General features: G+C 49.7%; 10 protein-coding genes across 10 annotated transcripts; 4 read left to right on the top strand and 6 right to left on the bottom strand.

Moving 5' to 3' along the window:
* Positions 1 to 21: 21 nt before the first annotated feature.
* BZA70DRAFT_275973 (autophagy-related protein 22) lies at positions 22 to 2571 on the top strand. The gene is made up of 3 exons (XM_064912229.1): positions 22 to 610; positions 670 to 791; positions 860 to 2571. The coding sequence occupies exons 1-3, from the start codon at positions 112 to 114 to the stop codon at positions 2129 to 2131; spliced, it is 1893 nt and encodes a 630-aa protein (XP_064769218.1). The 5' UTR covers positions 22 to 111; the 3' UTR covers positions 2132 to 2571.
* A 742-nt stretch (positions 2572 to 3313) lies between these two features.
* Positions 3314 to 7104, bottom strand: BZA70DRAFT_294481 (uncharacterized protein; the record flags this gene model as incomplete). Its single annotated transcript, XM_064914446.1, has 4 exons — positions 3314 to 3932; positions 3989 to 4111; positions 4990 to 5577; positions 5638 to 7104. 4 exons carry the CDS (start codon positions 7102 to 7104, stop codon positions 3534 to 3536), a joined length of 2577 nt encoding a protein of 858 aa, XP_064769217.1. The 3' UTR covers positions 3314 to 3533.
* Positions 7105 to 7895: 791 nt separating this feature from the next.
* Positions 7896 to 8791, top strand: BZA70DRAFT_275966 (uncharacterized protein). The gene has a single exon (XM_064912228.1). It carries the CDS (start codon positions 7993 to 7995, stop codon positions 8677 to 8679), a length of 687 nt encoding a protein of 228 aa, XP_064769216.1. The 5' UTR covers positions 7896 to 7992; the 3' UTR covers positions 8680 to 8791.
* Positions 8792 to 8829: 38 nt separating this feature from the next.
* Positions 8830 to 9911, bottom strand: BZA70DRAFT_236839 (uncharacterized protein; the record flags this gene model as incomplete). The annotated part of the gene is made up of 2 exons (XM_064910395.1): positions 8830 to 9760; positions 9847 to 9911. 2 exons carry the CDS (start codon positions 9909 to 9911, stop codon positions 8830 to 8832), a joined length of 996 nt encoding a protein of 331 aa, XP_064769215.1.
* Positions 9912 to 10251: 340 nt separating this feature from the next.
* On the top strand, positions 10252 to 11944 carry BZA70DRAFT_126350 (uncharacterized protein). The gene has a single exon (XM_064909534.1). It carries the CDS (start codon positions 10572 to 10574, stop codon positions 11472 to 11474), a length of 903 nt encoding a protein of 300 aa, XP_064769214.1. The 5' UTR covers positions 10252 to 10571; the 3' UTR covers positions 11475 to 11944.
* On the bottom strand, positions 11559 to 12849 carry BZA70DRAFT_303795 (NADP-dependent oxidoreductase domain-containing protein; the record flags this gene model as incomplete). The annotated part of the gene is made up of 2 exons (XM_064914759.1): positions 12007 to 12849; positions 11559 to 11937 (listed from the first exon to the last, which is right to left on the bottom strand). Exons 1-2 carry the CDS (start codon positions 12585 to 12587, stop codon positions 11559 to 11561), a joined length of 960 nt encoding a protein of 319 aa, XP_064769213.1. The 5' UTR covers positions 12588 to 12849.
* BZA70DRAFT_275962 (Tim17/Tim22/Tim23/Pmp24 family-domain-containing protein) lies at positions 12660 to 13737 on the bottom strand. The gene is made up of 4 exons (XM_064912227.1): positions 13612 to 13737; positions 13489 to 13558; positions 13227 to 13437; positions 12660 to 13165 (listed from the first exon to the last, which is right to left on the bottom strand). The coding sequence occupies exons 1-4, from the start codon at positions 13697 to 13699 to the stop codon at positions 12905 to 12907; spliced, it is 630 nt and encodes a 209-aa protein (XP_064769212.1). The 5' UTR covers positions 13700 to 13737; the 3' UTR covers positions 12660 to 12904.
* Positions 13738 to 14075: 338 nt separating this feature from the next.
* Positions 14076 to 15290, top strand: BZA70DRAFT_126360 (nicotinamide riboside kinase 1). Its single transcript, XM_064909535.1, has 4 exons — positions 14076 to 14302; positions 14362 to 14430; positions 14494 to 14869; positions 14931 to 15290. Exons 1-4 carry the CDS (start codon positions 14243 to 14245, stop codon positions 15155 to 15157), a joined length of 732 nt encoding a protein of 243 aa, XP_064769211.1. The 5' UTR covers positions 14076 to 14242; the 3' UTR covers positions 15158 to 15290.
* On the bottom strand, positions 15221 to 15813 carry BZA70DRAFT_236631 (uncharacterized protein; the record flags this gene model as incomplete). Its single annotated transcript, XM_064910383.1, has 3 exons — positions 15221 to 15388; positions 15461 to 15645; positions 15729 to 15813. The coding sequence occupies 3 exons, from the start codon at positions 15811 to 15813 to the stop codon at positions 15221 to 15223; spliced, it is 438 nt and encodes a 145-aa protein (XP_064769210.1).
* Positions 15814 to 15932: 119 nt separating this feature from the next.
* BZA70DRAFT_275950 (velvet factor-domain-containing protein) lies at positions 15933 to 17047 on the bottom strand. The gene has a single exon (XM_064912226.1). The coding sequence runs from the start codon at positions 16908 to 16910 to the stop codon at positions 16104 to 16106; it is 807 nt and encodes a 268-aa protein (XP_064769209.1). The 5' UTR covers positions 16911 to 17047; the 3' UTR covers positions 15933 to 16103.
* Positions 17048 to 17121: the final 74 nt, after the last annotated feature.

The raw sequence follows: 17121 nt of genomic DNA, 5'->3' as shown, positions 1-17121 counted from the left end.
GTGGCGATCAATAGCGCGGGCCTTGTACCGCTTCTCGGTTCTCCGAGGCTCCGGCAGGTCCATGCACTTCGACCGCTCTTATCGATTCATTTTCCGATAGGCAAACACAGGATGGCGTATGGATATCACCCGCTGTCGGATACGAATGGCGATCAGGCAGCAAATAGTACAGCCGAAAATGAAGCGTCACAACCTCGCGAGAGAGAGGACGACGAGCTGACTCTGCGGCCGATCCAAACGTCTTTCTCGACTTATTCCCAACTAGACAGCAGATCTACTTCGAAGAAAGAGATCCTCGGCTGGCTCTCGTTTGCGTTTGCAACTGAGCCGTTCACAGTCGCTGCCGTCAGCGTCTATCTTCCAATACTGCTGGAGCAGTACGCGCGAGACAACTCGGTGTTGACCAGCGATCACAGCGTCCTATGCCATTCCGAATCGACAAACGAGGCAGGCGACGGTGGTGTTGTTCCGATTCCTGGCGACTCCAGGTGCGTGGTGTCAGCGCTTGGAATCTACGTTGACCCGGCGAGCTTCGCACTATACACCTTCTCAATAAGTGTCTTTCTGCAAGCAGTCGTCGTTATTTCCATGAGCGGTGCTGCCGACAGAGGTATGGCGAAAGCATATCCATTTCTGAGTTGCTCCGGCTTTGACTAACGCGACGTACAGGACACTATCGAAAACGGCTTCTACTAGCATTTTCATGTCTCGGAGGTATATCAGCCATGTTGCTAATAACAGCTGTGTCAAAAGCCTATTACTTCGCTGCCTTCTTGACTATTCTTGGGAACGTACGCAATCACTCCATATCCACCCCACCGTCGATCTTGAATGCTCACGTACATTTTCTTCAATCTAGATATCTTTTGGTGCTGTAGCTGTCTGCGGAAATGCGTTCTTGCCGGTGCTTGTCCGCAACCACCCAGACATAATGGATAGCGACGGCGACAATTATTCCACCCTCGAAAGCCCGGCCGCTCGCGGCTCGACATCCTCAAGTGTAACACTCGCGCGAACAGAGTCGTCCGATTCACCAGTTCTACCGAAACCGGCTGGCACCGGACTGGGAAGCACAGATCAAGAAGAAGGGCAGATCTCGTTTGAGTCTTTCCCGCTTGATACGGTGGAGCCTGAGTCTCGACAGTATTTCGATCATCAGCTGAGCGACAGCGAAGCCGAAAAAGCAGCAGAAGTATCCAGCAAGCTAAGCGGACTGGGAATAGCTAGTGGATACTTGTCTGCTTTTATTGTACAGACTGTCGGAATCATAATAGTGGCGGCCATGGGCTCGAGTTCTTTATCGATCCGACTCGTCTTATTTCTAATAGGAGTGTGGTGGTTAGTATTCACAATTCCAGTCGCACTTTTCATGCGCCCACGGCCGGGTCCGAAGATGCATATGAACGGAAAAGACAGTGAACTGTATCAATACGTGGTCTATGGCTGGCGCACAATATGGAAGACCGCAAAAGAAGTGCGCAAACTGCGCGACGTCGGACTCTATCTTGCTGGCTGGTTTATCTTGTCGGACAGTGCTACGACGATCAATGCGACTGCCATCTTATTTGCGCGCACAGAGCTTAATATGGCGCCAGCAGCGTTAGCGATCGTGGGAATTATCACCATGGTGTTTGGCATGATTGGTGCAGTTGTGTTTTCTAGATATGTTCAGCAGTATCTGATGATCCCACCAAACAAGGTCATTGTGATCATAGTCGCAGTGACGGCATTAATTCCAGCCTACGGTTTGTTAGGTTTCATGACTGACAAGCTTGGACTACACCATGCGTGGGAAATCTATCTCCTCGCAGCCGTCTACGGCATGTCGCTGGGCGGAATGAGTAGCGTATGCCGATCGGTCTTCTCAATGCTGATCCCTCCTGGAAAGGAATCGACATTCTTTTCCCTCTATGCGGTAACCGACAAGGGCTCTTCAATAGTGGGACCGACTGTAACTGCCATGATCACCGATCGCACCCACAACATTCGGTATACATTCTATTTCTTGTTCTTGTTACTGCTTCTCTCCATTCCCATATTCTATTACATGGACGTCGAGCGAGGGAAAAGAGATGCGCAGCGATTTAATGAGAACACAGACGCAGAAGAAAGGACAGAAACTGGTATCTGAATGCAGGTTTTAGAGTCCTTTTTTGTTGCTGTTTCTTTAAGGTGTTGATCATTTGGTAGTGTAGCAGTTTTCATCATATTTAGTCGCTTATATCGCGCTGGTCATTTTGAAAGGGTTTAAAAGATCTTTTGTACTTGTTCTACTATCTAGCGGGTCAAAATACAGAGGAAAGGTTGCCTTACTAGATGTAGAGTGCGTGCACTGTCCCACAATTATCATATGTAGAGCTTGAATCAAAGATTTAAAAAAGATAGCCCGAAGTATCTGGCGATTGAATGGATTACGCGTGGAAGTTAAATACATAAGCTTCTATCTGATCTATGCGCTAGACGTTACGTGCAATACGGGAGTTTCAGAGCTGATGTTGCCTTGCATCTCGAAATAGATACTACGCGGTAGATACTTCTACGCATTATAGGCAGTTTTTATAATTATACAAGTTAATTTATTGAAAGAGTAAAGTACCGAGAAAGTAGCAAGCCGTTGCTATTGAATGAGAATCATATAAAAGACAGTAACAGTCATAACAGTAGGCAGTTACAGTTATGACCAAGAAAAAAAAGAAAAGAAGAAAAGGGAAAAAAGATGATGATCAGCAGAGAGGTAATACCGAACTAGAGCAGTAGCTCGGTTTTTTTTAGCAGAGTATTCATTTTCTCCCACAAGCAGAGCAGTGCTTTGGGAAATCAACGAGTAAAGCAGTTGCAGAAGCGAGGCACCATATGACAGATGGTGAAAATCAGACCGGCAGCAGACAGACAGTAGAAAGAGACTTGGTATCGGGTATGTGTTCTCAATCTTCTCCTTGTTCCTCAGATTCCTTGTCGTGTGTGGTGTTGTGTATATGTGTTGATGGTATTCCTATCATCCTCCACTAGTGTAGCGTTGCACATAGTGTTGCAGGTAGCATGATATGCAGTGTTGTATGCAAATTACATCCAAAATGTATGCGGTGATGTATGCGATGATGTGACCAAAGTTGTATGCGAATGCGATGTTGTAGGCGAATGCGAGCAAATGCGACGTTATATGCAATGTTGTATGCGATGTGTCCAAAGTTGTATGCGAATGCGATGTTGTGAATGCGATGTGGTATCCAAAGTGATATGCGAAGTGGTATGCGAAGTGGTATGCGGTGTAGTATCCAAAGTGATATGTATGCGATGATGTGTCCAAAGTTGTATGCGAATACGATGTTGTGTGCGAATACCAGCAAATGCGATGTTGTATGCAATGTTGTATGCGATTTGTCCAAAGTGGTATGCGAATGCGATGTTGTATGCGAATGCAGTGGTATATGCAATGTTGTATGCGATGTGATGAATGCTGAAGATCAGTTGCTCCTGGAAAGCAGTGTGCGTGGAATCAGTAGTTATACCCCCATCTCACCACTAGAGCCGCTTTACCACGGAATGGTAGACTCGTCAATCAAAAAGATAGACACGACCGGCTCCATATCAGAAATCTGGTAGTGCGAACCATCGGGTCCGTCAAGAACTTGCTCGTAATCGGGAAAGTTCCAGTCGGAGGGATAGTTCGAATGAATCAAGCTATCGCCCTCCCCCCTATATTCGATCTCATCGGAGATCTCAGGGGAGTAGTCCATCTCATAATCCATTTCATCGTCGTGAGACGCAGTCTCCTCCGTGCCGTCCTTGGAGAAGGGCTCAGGCTTCTCGAGGACTGTGTTAGGCGAAGGCACCGAAGAGGCTGGCGATGAGGCTGGAAGAGATGGACTAGAGAAGGGCAATGGCTCCAAAGAAGAAGACTCAGTAGCCGGGCTACTGTCCTCCATACTCGACTATTACAGATATTAGTATCACTCAACGAAAAACAGTAGCAGGTGTTTATTCTCACGATAGCAAGCTCTGTATTCAGCGTAAGGGAAGGTCGCGTATCGATATGACTCGCACCACTAGTCGTGGGTGCGGCCGCGGCGATAGCCTTCTCTTGCTCTAGCTCTCTGTCGTGCGTTTCAAACTAATGCCATCCTGTTAGCTGAGATTCGTTTTCGAGAAGTAGGCTGGAGAACTTACCGTCTCGTCTGAAATAATCTGTTTGTGCTCGCTCTGCACAGTCTGCAGACTCTGCTCTCTCTGCTGAGAATCATCATAAAAATAAGGGATAGAAGAAAAAAGGAGAAAAGAACCCATAATAACAAAAAACTGCCCAAACACACGCCAATTGACCTGCAAAAGTACCAAAAGTTCAGAGAGCTGCCTATCTCCCATGTTGAACCGGTACTTCACAGTCAAATAATAAACCAACAAAACAAACCGCCAAAGAGAATAGAGGGAAGACCCGTTGGTGGTGACGAAGGTGCGTACCGCGCTAGTCGTAACGCGGACGAGCTGGAAGAATCTCTGAAGACCGCGTGCGAGTCCTGCCAGCAGAATAATGATCACCACAAGAACAGCTTTGAAGCTGAGATCCACAAGAACGGAAAGACTGGAAACGATAGAGATAGCAACGGCTTTGGAAACTCTTCCTCCACGTACAAAAAGACTGCCCAGCGCAGTAACATACGGGATAACTATAGAGGAAAAGGAAGCGGGAGGAGGCCGGTAGATCACAAGGGATCTACAGTTAAGCGCGGCCTGTTTTTCCTGCACTCTCAACTGAAGTTGATAGCGAAACTCTCCTCGCAATGAGATGAATATAGCAAGGATAATCCCCCAAGCGAGTGAGACCGTCTGACCCGCGTATCGCAGAACGGTGGGCGCCAGGTGCGCCGAAAAAGCCAGGGCGGCAACGGAGTAAACAAATACGAAAGCGAGGATCTCGCAGCACGCATATCGGGCGTGAATAATAAGAGCGGATGCTCTTTCAGCGAACCGGGATCGCAAGGAGAGATGAACTGGTGCGGGAAGGGTGAGCAAGCCCCGCTTCACCGTCAGTGCTCGGTAGAGCACAAATCCGCGGTCTCTGACCGGCTCTGGCGAAGACAGGAGAGCGGCTTCGAAGATGCTCTGTCTGTAGAGCACAAGCTGACGGTCAGATACCGGTTCGGGTGCCGGAAGAAGCGCGGGCGGAGTCTGTCTTGACGAAGAGCGATGAAGCACGAGCTCGCGACTGGAAGACAACTCTGGCGGCGCCAGCAGATCAAGAGGACCTCGAACAGATAGGGCAAGCTCGCGGGTGATTAACAGCCAGATCGAAGGCTGGAGAGCACGCGCTACCCAACCAGGAAGCACTATTCGACGGAATACAGGTGCACTGTTGTCCTGGTCGTCCGGCACCACAACACGAGGCTGGATCTGCAATGGAGTGAACTCGCGGCGGCGTACAGACCTCAAGTATTCGTAGCTCCAAGGATTAAGACTTCCCATGCTGTTGTCCGTGCGGACTTCATGTCGCAATACCAGCTGCATACCAGTCGAGACCGGCGCAGAGCCAGAAAGGTGATCCTCCTGGATAGCTTCAGATGGTCCATCGGCGATTGGTTCCTGTAGAATAATCAGTATCGCTTTTGGCGTAGAGAGAATGAGAGATTGAAGAGAGCTTACCGGCTCATCGGCCTTCTCAGGCTCATTAGGCTCGCTAGCCTCTTGAGAACGGCCGTCTACCACGTTCTCCCGGCTCCCAGACCAAGTCGATCTGCTAGAGATACGAGAATGGTAGAACTTGGAGTGGAGAAACTTGGGATCGGGGATCGTAGCTTGCTGTGCTTCGAACTTCTGGACGAGCGAGTGGACGTGATCGGTCGGGAGATCAGAGTGAGGATCAAACTCTGGCTGAGAAGTAGAGTCTTCCTCCGTCGTAGTCGCGGCAATGCTGCTCTCGATCTCGCCATAGCTCTTCTTCACGCGCTTAGAAGACTTAGGCTGGTGATCGACTTTGATCTCAGCCGGCTGCGACGCTGCTGCTACAGAGCAGTGAGTTTGAGCGTCGTTGTTGGGAGTAGCGCTGTGCGGCGCCTTGCACGCAAAGTAGTCGATAGCATCGGTGCAGTTGATCGCGAAGCTCGAGAAGCGGTAGAAGTGGCGAACGGGAGCGGACGGATGAATGGGAGCACTAGCGGATCTGTGTTTCTGGATGAGTATCTCAGAAGATGAATCGTTCTCTTGCGTCAAAGTAGAGGAGCTGCCCGCTGGCTGCTCAGACTCTGCCTCGTGGGCGCGAGCAAAACCCACGATGGCTGGATCCGAAGATACGCTGCTAACACGATTCTTGACAATGTCTAGAGTTTCGCGATCGATGCTCGATTTGGGCTTGATCAAATCGAGGATGAGGCGACCGGCCGCTTGTCCGGGGGTGAGTTTGGAAGGCTGAATCAGATCCAGGATGAGACGACCGGCCGCTTGTCCGGGAGTGAGAGCTTGCGTGCCGTTTCCGAGGCACGCGTCGCGAGTCACCGAATGGTGACCGATCATTGCTAGGATGATCTCGCGAGCAGTAAGAGTACGGCTGCTGATCTCGGGGGACGGCTGTCTGACGGTAAGATCGGCGGCGGGCGGCGTGGCAGTAGCGAGCGTCGCGGGCTCAAGCTCTGCAGGGTCGTCGTTCTCATGGGCAGACTGCTCCGACGGGGAGCTGGAATCGTCAGAGCTAGTCGCGCTCTGCGGCTCGGGTTCGATCTGAGCAATCGACTGAGCAGAGTCGATCGTCTCAAGATTGTCGGAATGGCCGACGTGGGTGCTGCCGTAGCTAGCACGGTATTCGTTGCTGATAGTGGGCTCGGACGCGTCAGGCTGGCCGGTGATTTCCTCGGAGATACTGTTGTCGGTGGGTACCTCGAAAGATGACGAAGGAAAGGCGTAGTCGGCGTAGGTGCTGTCGTTGTAGTCCGAGTCGACTTCAGCGTTGGGGACTGTAGAGGAGGAGAAGGAGACGTTGCTGTCGTACATGAACTGAAACTCCTGGCGTTGAGGAGTTTGCAGAACGTTGAAATGCACGGAGCCAGCGACGTCCTGGGGATCGGCGAGGAAGGAAAGGTTGAGGTTGGTGGGGGTAAGCTTGAATCTGAATCTCATGGTGGCCAGCTATTCAGAATATTCTCGGATTCGAAATCCGCTCTTTCAATAATCTGGATAGGTAAGACGAAGGGGGCAGCGAAGAGAGGCAAAGGGAAGCTTGGAAGGTTGTTTGTTGTTTGTAGGTTGGATTGCAGTAGAGCTAGACTTCACGGTTTGGAGCAAACAATGAAGGGGGGACACTGTACGGCGGTGAGGAGAGGAAGAGAGGCAAGAGCGTGATGAGCGCTTATAATGTGCCTCCGAGGCCGACCAGGCCGATTCGCAATGAGCGAATGAGAGTACATTTGACTGTTCGTTCCATGATCTCAGGCCTCACGCTGCCCTTTTTCTATTTTTTTATTTGATTTTGCTAAGCTACATGTTTTATATTAGCTTATTATTAAATCGACGCCATACACAAGATCTCAGGGAGACAGTCGAGTACATTTGTCGTGAATGATACTCGTTTATCGTCCTCGAGAGCGCCTAGAAGCGATGGTGCGGCTCAATTGCTTGCCTAATAAATGAGCCGTTAGGAATGCGGCGGAGTTGACCGTTTACCAGCCTACGAGCAGATCATTGCACATCTGCAGATAGTCAGGTATATAGTATGAGGTATCTGTGCAGTATACTAATAACGCATTGCCAGTGTAAAGCACAGTGCGATCCGGGTCTCACCCGTCTCTTCATCCTGGCGGGACCATGTCCGTGCTATTACGTAAAGTGTGCTTGCATTGAGGGCCTTGTAGCTGCTCTCATCATGAAAAGAGCCCTATCCCTGACCGAGTCCGAGTCTCTCGGCACTCCACGCTCGCCATCGGTTTTTGGTCCAGATATCCGCCGCTTTTGTCAACTTCACAGCCCTTCTTTCGAGTATCTAGCAGAGCAAAGCCCCACTATATAGCTATGAGTCAAATACCGCGGCAACGACGGGCCCCACAGTCGCCGCCACTGAAAATGAGCGCCCGCAACTCTCCTGGCGCAAAGCATTTCCACCGTCTGTCCGCAGCCACCACAGCATCATTTTCGACAACGTCACCCCATCCAAGCTCGCCCGCCCGCTACTCTCCCCTAGACTCTAGTCGCCGCCAGCAGCAACCACTTTCTCAGCAGCGGTTCCCGCAGACAGAGATCTCGACCGAAATCGAGGGTCTGTCCGGCACCGCGGCAGTGGGTCAGGTCCAGCCTATAGTTGATGCCCATGACGCTATTTGGACTGACCTTGAAATCATGGACGACATTGAAAAACGAGCCGATCAAGTTGGCCAGGAGGGAAATTTCTTTGGAAAGGAACACGTAGCTGCCTTGGAGGATCTACAAGCACTTCAGATAGAACTAGCAGCTTCTCTCGAGGCATCCGCAAATGTCGTCGATCCCATGGCTGATCCGGCCAAGCTTTGGGAAATCAGCGACACTGATATTAATCTTGAGACCATCGCGAATGTTTTCAATGCTGAAAACTTTGAGATTGTTCAAAAAGGTATCGATGTTGTGATGGAAAAGCTCGACAAAGTGGTTGATTCTATGAACGTTTTAGAGGGTCAAAGCAGAGATCTATGGAACGAGACAGAGCAAGATCATACCGTATCATAGTCCGTCCAGTTCTCAAAGGTTTTCTTATGAGTATTACGACTTTCCTCGGAGTTCATCGGTGGCATTGGAGTTTTTTGTTTGCTTTTACATAATACGTTTGATAGAGAAAGAATACATTTTATCCCAATAACTGTTCGCTCACAAGTTCATTCATTCAGTTTTGTCATCTGTCACAGCCGATCCCGGTGAAGTCACAGGTGACCCCTCCTCCTCATCGGACACAGTGTCTAGCCCGCCACTTTTGCGATTAGCCATCCAGCTTTTCACTCCGTTTAAAAGGGTCGGTAAACCGAGCAGCAGTCTCTTATCATCCTCTTCATCATCATCGTCATCAACATCTCCCAATTCACTCCCATCTGTAGCAGGAAACAAAGGCGAAGGCTCTCCAGAGCCTAGTATTGATCCTTGCAATACTGGCGAAGCTGTTGTCTGTCGACTTCCTCCGTCAGTCACCCGCCGCCTCTTTCGCAGCAGACCAAAGTTTCTCGCAATTGCCGAAGGAGTAGACATCACAGACTCCGCATCTCCTTCCTCGCCGCGCGGGCTCAAGTATTTGTTCAGCTCTTGCCGCGTGCTGACAATATTGTGCTTGATAGAGTCTCGGAAATCAGCAATATGACGCCTGAAATCAAGCTCGTTCTTCTTCAGCCACGAGACGTTAAGCTCTTGTCGCGTCACACCACGAGAGAAGTTGCGTATCAGATACTTGTCGTAGTCACGAATTATTCGAGTGATAATCCCAGATGTACTGATCCCTTCTGTGCGTTGAGTTACCAGAAACATGCCAGCTTCTTTAAGAGGTTTGTAAATGTCGTCCGTTCCATCTGTTCCCGCGTACGGGATATCGTCGTGAGCAACGTAGTCGATCCTGTACTCTTTCAAGAACTCCGGAGTAACAACCCAAGGACTATTCTCAATAACCTCATCTACCCACCGGCAGTGACGGACGCTGTCATACCGCTGCTGATCCGTGAGTACGGTAAGTCCTTTTTGCAAGTGCGTGTCTCCGTCGCCGGGGATTCCCACTATCAAATGAGCACGCGGAAACGCCTTCTTGGCTTGCTCGAGCTGCCTCATATGACTAGATATCACAACCAGTTGTTAGTGATCATTTTCTTCGACCACAGATTCAACCTCGTTCACAAATAATGCAGGAGAAGACTTTACCCGAGATGGAAAAGATCAAACACTCCGTCAGCGTAGATCCGCACATCGCGATCCGTTGCGGGCATGTTGATCGAGTACCCTTCAGGCTTGTATTTGAGATACTCTTTGGAGTCCACCATCTCTTGATTTGTTTTCGACTTTATGAACCCATTCTCATCAATGGTATTTACATACGCCCGAGGCTCGCGTCTCACTATAGGCGTATGCTCCTCATCGCTGTGATCTAGCTCTGCGTCCTCGACCTTCCGCTTGCCTTTTCGGACGGATGACGATGCGAACGACACCTCTTGATCTACCGTAGCCATTCTCTCTGCGCTTCAGAAACTCCCTGTACAGACACTTGCAGCGAATCCGAAAATAAATTATCTGACCGACGGTGTACTCAGGCTTCGATGCTCAGCAGTAGCCCGACCCTAATTCGCTGATCCGCGCCTTTCACCCCACAATAGCTTACTTTAAGCTGCAGGTCACGTGCACAACTCAGCTCTTTCTCTTCGTCCCGAAAAGCGATATTTTTTTGGCAGCCAGGTTAGCAAGAGCTCCGACGACATTCAAAGCTACGCCCAGTCTTTTAGAACCCGGTTTGCGATTCGCACGACTATTGATAACATTTCTTATCAATTGAGGTCTGATTTGACTATCTGTTCGACTTCTGGCTGAACCTCACGACCCGGCAACGTTGCAACGACCAAGAGACATTTTTTTAACGACAAGACAACTTGAAAATGAGGATCCCACGATTCTCGGCGCTAGCGCGCCAGCTACGACGCAAGGATCTGACTGCGAAGAACAAGAATGCAGAGACTGGCAGAAAAACTGCCCCGTTTATTCCTGGCTTCATGACCGATGATCATCTGGTAGATGAGCCCTTGAAAAACATCCCTTTCAAGCCCAACGATATCGTACAGGTGATCAAACCTGGTCCTGACTTTGGCAAAATCACTCGAGTGCATTATGTGGGTGATCGAATGGGAGTCGCACTTGAAAATGTTGGTCCGAAACACACCACAGTTCTGCCAAAGTCTCACTGGCGCGAGGGGCAAACATCCTACGTTTATACGTTCAACGGCTTTACTCACCCGAAAGATCTTCGTCTGATTACAACAGTCAAAGATGACAAGACCGGAGAGATGGTCCACGCCGCTGTTAATAAGCTCAAGCTTGGTGAGGAGTACTACGACGATCGTTACAAAACCCGTTTACGTCGGCGGTATGTTGCGAACACGGGGGGCGTTTCTATCCCGTGGCCAGACCCGGTTGACGAGGTTACCGAGGGAAATTTTGTGACGCCCTATGACGAGGCTCGCGAACGCACATTTTTCGTTACCGATGCCACGATTCCGCCTGTTCCGAAAGTGGCACTCGACTCGCTGCGAAACCCATATGCCTGGAAACTCAAGCCTGACTTGACCGAGGAGGAAATTCACCGATTGACACCCCCGAAGATGCCTTTAACGGAGGCGAAGAAGGCTCGTATTGCTGAGGTTCAGGCTCTGCTGAAGAAACAAGAGGAGCGGGAGCTTTCTGGTGAAGCCGAGAGAATCAGAGAGCTGACGGCCAAGGCGCTGAAGCAGAGGTTGGATGCTGCCGACAGACTGAAGAAGGCAGCTAAGCAGGCTGAAGCTTAGAGGGATTTATTAAGGCTTCTGAAAGCGTGTAAATATATATTTGTTTAATGTAACCAAACGTTATTACTATATTTCGACTGAGGCTCACATAACGCTTTCTGGAGCACTGTCTTTGATTGTCTCCCAGATCGAGTCAATCGCCTGCACTATTTCCTCAGGCAATGGGCCGCCCTCCAAATACTCCAGATTCTGCTTGAGCTGATCGATCTTAGAATACCCCACCAAGATCGCATCACCCTTGCCTAGCTGAGAATGATTGCGGAGCCAGCGCAGAGCAATCTCATTGTTCGAAATTCCATGCTTCTCACCAACTTCCGTAAGCTTTTCGACAGCGGTAAATAAATCATCTTTGAAAAACCAGTCTTGGTTGAATGTTCCATTGAACGTCGCCGGATCAAACTGGCTTCCGGGAGCAGGCGCTTGTCCGCGCTTGATATTGGAAAAGAAGCCAGAAGCAAGAGGACTATGTTCTCGACAGTCAGACAATCGCGAAGGATTTACTCAAATTCAAAAAGATAGAAAGCAAACTCACGAGTAGGCATAAAAGCTGATGTTATATTTCCGCAGCACGGGCAGCAGGTCGGTCTCGGGCCTGCGACTGACAATGTTGTAAAGGCCCTCGTATGAGCTCGGAGCGACCCACCCATTCTTGCGCGCACGCTCAGCAAACTCCTCAATCTCTTTGACGTTGTAATTTGAGAGACCAAACCTCTCAAATTTTCCCTGCTTATAGAGCTCATTCATCGCGCGGTGAGACTCTTCAAAAGAGACGGTGCGGTCCGGCGCATGCAGATAGAGAGTTCTGACCTTGTCAACCTTGAGTCGTTCCAATTGGACCTTGATGGAATTATAAATCGACTGCTCAGTATGCGCACCATCTCTGAAGCTGTCAAGCTTTGTGTCAACGACGAATTTGCCGTTATCAGTGACATTGAGCTCGCCGAGAAAAGACTCGGCCTCGCCAGGGAAACCAGCAGGATAGATGTAGGCGCAGTCCAGATATTTGTTACCGTGAGAATGGTAGAGCTCAAGAATCTCTGCCATAGCCTCGACGGTCTTGATTTTTCCGTGACCTCCTACATTGTTTGTTCCTAAAATCAAGTCGACGGTCATTGTGAATGGGGAGCGCTATTAGAGCAGAATGGCGGTGTGGGGAACAATGCAATCTCTTATCGCAAAGCTCGTCAGCCGGAGATCAGCCCCGCCTACCCTAAGAAAACCTGCCTGGTATTTAGCTTGTCCTACAGCTCCGTATTGGGTCCCTCTCATCCTACAATTTGAGATTACACGTAGAAGTATATTTGGCTGTACAAATGATTGACTCTAATCTCTAAATGGTCATTATGAATAACACCGCCGATGCGTCACAGGCACTAATTTGATGGCAACATCCGTCTCTCGTAAATCCAAGGAGCTGCTGAAGGTCTCTCTCATTTGTTGTGCCACAGCAAGGTCTTCATGGAAGTCCAGTGATTTGAGTCAAGATAGAGATAATCCATACTGTTCTTCATGCTGACCTGCAACACATCAGGATCAGTACGGAACAAGTACATGACGATTCCCCAGCACAGGGTCGCAAAGACATTCCATGACTGGCTCTTTCCTTCAGCGCTCGAGATAGGGACCACGTTCTTCTTTACAGCAAGTTTAGCCAAACCCATAGCCACTCGAGAAAAGACATAGAGAACAATCTATAATGACGGAAAGTTGGTCAACTGGTTACGAACAATCTAAAAGCAAAAGCTGATTTACCTGCTGGTTGACAGAAGACTTTCCGCCGCGTCCAAAGACGTAGTAACCGCCAATTAAACCACCAATAAGGGCATCTACATCTCTTGACTTCTTCTCCGGATTTGAAGATTTGAGAACGTAGATCACGGACTTGTAGATAAAGACAAAGGTGGCCAAGTTTTTGGCGTGATCTCTCGTTGCTTTCAGAACTATCCGTAGCTTGTCCTTCGGACTATAGAAGAAGTTAGCAGCTGCAGGAGAAAAATATAAAACAAATACTTACGTTCCGTTTCTGAAGAGAAAGGTCATAACAAGGGCATGCGGGAACCGGATCTTCGCGCCGTATACAGCACCTGGGAAGAGACAGTTAGCCACTACTTCACACAAGACAAAGGTTGCCACCGACCATTTCGCACGCCCTTGACGACTTCAAGTACGTCGTGGTACTTTGGATCCAGCGCGACGCTGTTTGCTATTTCTATAATGTTCTCCATCTGGCGGTGAGAGAGAAAGACGGAAGAACGGTGGAAGAAGAGGACCTATAAAGGCGTCGGTCTCGGTTTCCCCGCAAATACGTTTCGCCGAGCCGCGCCGAGGTTGGTTAGATTTACGATGCTTATATAAACGCTTATTAACAAAACATAACTGGACCCTGATTGCTCTCGTTCCATTTTGGTAGCACTCGGCAGATACGGCAAGCATATAGGCAATGATGTTTAAGTTAATCGAGTGCAGAACTACTGAGAATATGAAACGACGGCACGAAGACCGGGAAGGAGACGGGGAGCATGAAGCCGGTTAGTATAGATTACATAAGATTTGATGACTCACGGACTATACTGCGAGCAGCTATCAAAAATGCACATCCTTCTACGACCAGCCAGAGTCTTCTTTGAGCGCAGAACTGTGCAGAGATCGGTTGTTTCTCTGCCGCGCGCAATCGAGTACAGAAGCATTGCGCAGGTCTGTATCAGTCTAGAAAGTCTGGTCTTGAACTGACATCGAGCCTGGTCTGCCCTTATCAGCATTCTCCAGAGATGACCTCCGAAACACCGATACTCATCGGTCTCAGCGGCCCATCGAGCTCTGGCAAAAGTGTCCGTATCTTGATTACATCATACTTCTATTACATGTTTCTGACATAGAACGGATCCAGACGTTGTCGCGATTACTAGTCCAGCTTTTCCCCCATTCCTTTATCCTGCACGAGGACGACTTCTACAAGGTAATGCACGTGAGCAGCATCAGCTGCCGTTACTACTCGCTGACACACATGCCCTTTCTCTAGCCCGAATCCGAGATACCTGTAGTAAATGGTGTCGAAAACTGGGATTGCCCGGAGGCTATTGACTTTGAGTCGTTGAAGCGCGCGCTAGCCTACATCAAGGAGAATGCGAAACTACCTGATGACGTACCATATAAAGAAGACAAGAATGATCTAGGGACCCCACCAGTCACGCCTGATGAGGCTACAAGCATCAAGGAAGCGGTAATTGGTCCCGATTCTATTTTGGAGAAGAGACTGTTCTGTCTGGTCGATGGATTTCTGCTCTACAATGACCGCGAAGTTACGGCGGAATTGGATGTGAGGCTACTCTTGAGAGCGCCATTTGAGAAGCTGAAAGAGAGACGTGAAGCGAGAAACGGCTACGCAACTCTAGAAGGTAATGAACTTACGATTGTCTTTTGAACTCGCACTTTCATTTACTAAGCATATTCCGTCAGGATTCTGGGTCGATCCACCTGGTTATTTCGAAGACGTGGTTTGGCCTGGCTACGTCAAGGCGCACAAGGGACTGTTTGAAGATGGGCACGTGGATGGTAATCTGACTGAAGATTCGATACGACAGGGAATCAAGGCTGCATCGTCACTGGATATGCATATGAAGGATCTTTTAGCATGGGCATTAAAAGAGATAGAGTCGGCGGTGACCAAGAAGGAAAGCAATTAGAAGCGGGCTAAGAGCCGTAGAATAAAGTGAGGATCTATTGTACAAGTGCGGATCGTTTTTTTCTCAATACAAGTCTTCAACTTGTGGCTCTATTGAAAAACCCAAGTCAATAAGTTTGCCGGTCTTCACTTCCTCTTTTCGTTTCCGTTCGTCTGATTCTTTCTGTTGTGCTGCATATATTTCGTCAAGCGAGACTTCCGTCATTGATGGACTTGACTCTTTCTCGGGATCCTGCGGAGGTTAGAAGTTAGTAACAGAGTTTTTCGTCAGTAATAGGTAAAAACGTATATAGATGTAACATACGATCTGGCCAACGAGAACGACATTCTCGCCGCGGATGATGTAGACACCACGGGGCTGATCGTTGTATAGAGAGTCGACCACGATTCGTTCGACGGTGTCTTGCAGGACCAGGTTTGCATATTGGTCAAAAGAGCGCAAAATTCCAATGAGTTTTCTGCCGTCGCGGAGGATGACGAGAAGACGCTCTGTAAGATCATGGTCAGCGACAAGAGAAGGCAGAAAAAACTTGGGGAGGGAGAGAAGGAAAAAGATCAGAGAAAACACGTACTGTCTACACAGTCCACGAGCTGGGCCGCGGTCGTGAATATAATAGAAGGCAGAGCCGAGGCGTCAAGTGCCTGCGGTAGGCTCATATTGTCCCGGAGATGCGAAGGAGGCAGAACGGCGGAGGGATAAGAGGGAATTGGGGATGAGAGAGCGCGGAAGGGCGGCGGTTGAATGTGGTCGAGGAGATGAGATGAGAACGAAACCCTTAAAAACCATCACATTTATTTTATTATTTTACACTTATTAAGATACTATTGTCATAGCCATCAAGAAATATGACAAAAAACATCACTACTAAAAAGAGACAACTAAAAGTAACAAACGCCACGGCAGCATACGTGCTAGGCCGACAATAATAATGAATCCAAGAACGGGACTAGTCGCCTTGACTGTCGTTGTCAAAATCGTTATCGTTATCGTGATAGTCGTCGATGTAGTTTTCGCTGTAAGTGTTGTGGGTGCCGTTTTCGTGTTCGTCAGCCTCTGCAATGGCCGCCGAGCGACCAAGAGCAGGTCTGGAGGCAGACGAGGCACGGGCGAGACGGCGGGCTCGGCGGTTGCGTTGGATGCCTCCGCGGATCCAGAGACCTTGTCGTTTGAGGGAGAGAGAGATTGGGGTCATTGGCAGCATGGAGGGAAAGTCCTTGGCGGAGTAGACGCGAAAGACATCAGAAATCTGGTGGCCCATTGTGCCTAGCGAGCGGACGAGGTGGGAGTTTGAGCGAGCGTGTTGGTCGATCCAAGCGCACTGAAACTTGAGGCGGTAGAGACCCGCGGTGGAGAACGAGAGATCGGGGAAGCAAAAGTAGCAAGCCTCGCCGCGGTGGCCATCGAGAGCGAGGTCGACAAAGTGAGCGTTTGCGACGAGGTTTCCGCGGACGAGGGCGCGTCCGTGGGCAGCTGGCGGGAGAAGCGCACAGGGCGACTCGGCGGAGTAGAGCAGACACTGGACGATCCAGGTGAACTGTTTCATGTAGTGCGTATCTGTCCGCGGCTGGTGAGGCAGACGCACATCCAGCTTGAGCACTGGCGGTGGATCGAGTGTTCGACGGTCGCGGTCTGCGTTTCCGCAGGACCGCGCCCGCTGTGGCTGCTGGACTATCTCCAGCACCGCGATCCGCTCCCGGAACCCCGGCGGACCGTCTGCGTCGAGTGGCCGCAGCGGGGTCTGGGGCAGCGACATCTGGGAAAGGGAATCAAAGAAGAAGGATGGACAGAAGAAGAAGGAGGAGAAGGAGGAGAGGAGGAGGAGGAGGGGGAAGCGAGATAAAGCGAGAGCTCAGGCCAGTATGTGTGCGGGCTGCCTGTTTGTTGCTTGTGCGCGCGCGGAGAGGCGCGATGGTCTGGCGAAGAGGACGAGCGCTGAGCCGACTCACACTTAATCACATAAATCA

This window comes from Myxozyma melibiosi (assembly GCF_037950935.1).
Source record: "Myxozyma melibiosi strain Phaff 52-87 chromosome Unknown BZA70scaffold_3, whole genome shotgun sequence".
Classification (NCBI taxonomy): Eukaryota; Fungi; Ascomycota; class Lipomycetes; order Lipomycetales; family Lipomycetaceae; genus Myxozyma; species Myxozyma melibiosi.
This window is presented reverse-complemented; position numbering and strand designations above follow the sequence as displayed.

Coding starts and splice junctions, on each gene's coding strand:
- BZA70DRAFT_126360 (XM_064909535.1), top strand. CDS start 14,243: ATGACCTCCGAAACACCGATACTCATCGGTCTCAGCGGCCCATCGAGC. Junction 14,303..14,361: donor CATCGAGCTCTGGCAAAAGT/GTCCGTATCTTG, acceptor GAACGGATCCAG/ACGTTGTCGCGATTACTAGT. Junction 14,431..14,493: donor ACGAGGACGACTTCTACAAG/GTAATGCACGTG, acceptor CCCTTTCTCTAG/CCCGAATCCGAGATACCTGT.
- BZA70DRAFT_275973 (XM_064912229.1), top strand. CDS start 112: ATGGCGTATGGATATCACCCGCTGTCGGATACGAATGGCGATCAGGCA. Junction 611..669: donor GAGCGGTGCTGCCGACAGAG/GTATGGCGAAAG, acceptor CGCGACGTACAG/GACACTATCGAAAACGGCTT. Junction 792..859: donor TCTTGACTATTCTTGGGAAC/GTACGCAATCAC, acceptor TCTTCAATCTAG/ATATCTTTTGGTGCTGTAGC.
- BZA70DRAFT_275962 (XM_064912227.1), bottom strand. CDS start 13,699: ATGGAGAACATTATAGAAATAGCAAACAGCGTCGCGCTGGATCCAAAG. Junction 13,559..13,611: donor CGTCAAGGGCGTGCGAAATG/GTCGGTGGCAAC, acceptor GTCTCTTCCCAG/GTGCTGTATACGGCGCGAAG. Junction 13,438..13,488: donor TTTCTCTTCAGAAACGGAAC/GTAAGTATTTGT, acceptor CTTCTTCTATAG/TCCGAAGGACAAGCTACGGA.
- BZA70DRAFT_126350 (XM_064909534.1), top strand. CDS start 10,572: ATGAGGATCCCACGATTCTCGGCGCTAGCGCGCCAGCTACGACGCAAG.
- BZA70DRAFT_275966 (XM_064912228.1), top strand. CDS start 7,993: ATGAGTCAAATACCGCGGCAACGACGGGCCCCACAGTCGCCGCCACTG.
- BZA70DRAFT_275950 (XM_064912226.1), bottom strand. CDS start 16,910: ATGTCGCTGCCCCAGACCCCGCTGCGGCCACTCGACGCAGACGGTCCG.